Source organism: Triticum urartu, chromosome 6A (genome assembly GCF_056163025.1).
Source record: "Triticum urartu cultivar PI428250 chromosome 6A, HENAU_Tu73, whole genome shotgun sequence".
Classification (NCBI taxonomy): domain Eukaryota; kingdom Viridiplantae; phylum Streptophyta; class Magnoliopsida; order Poales; family Poaceae; genus Triticum; species Triticum urartu.
This window is the reverse complement of record NC_141878.1, coordinates 594,566,371-594,569,037: the sequence shown is the minus strand read 5'-3', so window position 1 is coordinate 594,569,037 and position 2,667 is coordinate 594,566,371. Positions and strand designations below refer to the sequence as shown.

Genomic DNA, 2,667 nt, shown 5'->3' with positions numbered 1-2,667 from the left:
GCGGCCCCATGTCTTGGGTTCTTGAGAGCCGGGCTGGCTCGTAGTTTTTGCAGAAGTGCCAGGGGAAGCCGGCTAGGCTACCCATGGCCATTTACTCCGACAGTAGTCCCCGAAGCTGATCGAGCTCCGAGGTGAACAAGGGGACGAGAAGCTTGGTCAGCTTCCTATCCTGAAGAGCCGGCTTTGCGGGCGTACGCCGACTTCGGATCACCCCGCGCAGGCAGGAGGGGAGGGGGCCTGCGTGCTGACCACGGGTCCTCTCGCGGCCACGTGGCGGCAGGATCCTGCGAGCGCACGCGCGCGATGGGACGCCGCCGCAGGCCCGGGCCCGCCACTCGCGAGCCTCGGTCCGGGCGTGGATCTCCCGTGGCCCACAGGGCCGCTCGCCTTCTCAAGGCAGTTTTCGCCTCGCCATTAAGGATCGGTAATCGCGGGGCGTGGGAAGTGGGCACGATCGACCCCCACGCTTCCCCACGCCGCGCCTCCTCGGCTTCGTCACGTGAGCCTATAAGTAGGGGGAGGAGGGAGAGCGATAGAGGTTCGCGCGCTCCCTCCCACTCCGTCCCTCCTAGCTCTCGTCTTCTTCCTCTCTCTGCCGCCGCAGCCTCCCGTCTCAGCGCCGTCGCGTCTCCACGCCACCTCGCTCCCATGGCCTTGTCAAGCTCCTGGGACGGCTCCAACGTCCATGAGGATCACGTGGAGTTTCTTCGCCAGACCCGGCGCCTGCCCGGCGCCGACCGCGTTCAGGTCCGCCTGGCACCCGAGAGGGAGATCTCGCCGGCGCCGGAGGAGGGCGAGCGGGTCGTCTTCCGCTCGCACTGCCTGCGCGGCTTTGGCCTCCCGGCAAGCGGGTTTCTTCGTTCCTTCCTCGAATTCTACAACCTCCAGCCGCATCACCTCACGCCCAATGCGGTGATGCTGCTGTCGGCCTTCGTCTCCCTCTGCGAAGGCTTCTTAGGGCTGCTCCCCACGCTGGAGCTCTGGGGAGAGTTCTTCCAGAGCAAGCTCGGCACAGTCGTCGCCGGCGTGCCCGCCCCCTGTGGAGCCTTCATCGCCATGAGGAGGGCGAGCGAGAACAATCCGTTCCCGCCCATCCCCCTGATCCAGTCGGTGAAGGTCTGGCAGAGATCTTATTTCTACGTGAAGAACGTCGCCGAGCAAGAAGACTACATCAACTTGCCGGCTTACGTAGCCGGCACGCCGGCTAGGAGGCAGCCCTCGTGGAGCTTTCGGTCCCGGTCGTTGTCTCCGGCCGGGAACGCCGCCATCTCCCGGCTTCGGGTGCTGATTCAGTCAGAAGGCTTGTGCGGGGCTGACTTGGTGGCCGCCTTCGTGGAGCGCCGGATCCTTCCTCTCCAGAGCCGGCCCCATATGATGTGTCAGATGAGCGGCCGTTTCGACCCAAGCCGGCTCAGCACATGGGAGATGCCCCACGCGGAGGTGGCGCTCATGGTCAACTACATTGCCAATTGCAAGCTCAGTGGGGACTGGCAATACGGCAAGGCGCCGTACTCTCGCGCGAATCCTCCACCCGTGGTAAGTTTCTCTCTTTATCTTCTTTTTCGTTGTCAGCCGGCTTCGTGACGGCCGGCTTCTGACCAGCCGGTTCTTTGTGCAGAACCCTCTTCTTGCGTCGCCGGCCGGGGCGGCCGGGATCGAACGCCAGTACGCCCCCGACCGCGCGGTGGATGATGTCGACGACCCGGACATGGGGGCGGCTGCTATGGAAGACGCTGTCGTGGGGGACAATGCCGAGCCCGGAGGCTCGAGGTTCACCGCGAGCTTCGAGGACTGGCCGGACGACTTTGAAGCCGTAGTCGCTCCGAGTCGCCAGCCGGCGGCCGACCAACAGGGCACGGGCTCGTCCGTCGCGCCGGCTGCCGGCGGCGCGCAGAAGCGTCGGGCCGCTCTAGGCCTCTTCGGCAGTCGGCCGAAGAAGTCCAAACCTTCCGCCGCGGCGACGAAGCGAGAAGAGGCGGCCGCGAAGGCGGCCCGCTTCCGCAAGGCCGTAAAACAGCCCCAGGCGGTCTCGGCGTAAGTCTTTACTTGCTTTGCCGCAATCTCGTCGTTGTTCTCTTTTCTTCGAATGTCTTCTTAACTTTCCTTCGCATGCTGGGCAGGGCGCCGCTTTCTCTTGAGCGGGGCCCGGGCGGCTCCGTCGTGGGGCCGGCTGGAGGGTCTTCGAGCTCCCGCCGCGTGGACCCCCGCGCCGATCTTAGGGAGGCCACCGAGCGGAACGCCCGCGAAGCGCGGGAGGAGCGCGAGGCGGCGGAGAAGGCGGCCGCCCAGGCGGCAAAGGGGAGGCTGAAGCGGTAGCCAAGGCCCAGAGGGAGGCGGCTTCCGCAGAGACGGAGGCGGAAAGCTCGCGCAGCCAGCCTCCGCTGCTCGCCGTGCCCCTCCGAGCCATGGCCCCCGACACCCCGTTGCCCTTGGCGGAGGAGATCATCCAAGACCCGCCGCTGTTGGAGAGGGAGGAGGAGCCCGTGGTCTTGGCCGGGAGAGCGCCGCCTGCGGCGCCAACCGGAGCGGGCCAAGGCGGCCAATCGTCCGCGGCGCCGGAGGAGCCGGCCGAAGGTGAGCCAGAGAGCAGGGCCGGCCTCAAGGTGCAGCTGGTGACGGGCCGGCGTGCTGGAGGAGGCGCTGCTCCGCCGGAGTTGCGCCGAGCCG

The 2,667-nt window shown here is 67.0% G+C and overlaps 1 protein-coding gene across 1 annotated transcript; it reads left to right on the top strand.

Annotated features, from left to right (window-relative positions):
• Positions 1–648: 648 nt before the first annotated feature.
• Positions 649–1,584, top strand: LOC147966928 (uncharacterized). The gene has a single exon (XM_087530981.1). It carries the CDS (start codon positions 649–651, stop codon positions 1,582–1,584), a length of 936 nt encoding a protein of 311 aa, XP_087387107.1.
• Positions 1,585–2,667: the final 1,083 nt, after the last annotated feature.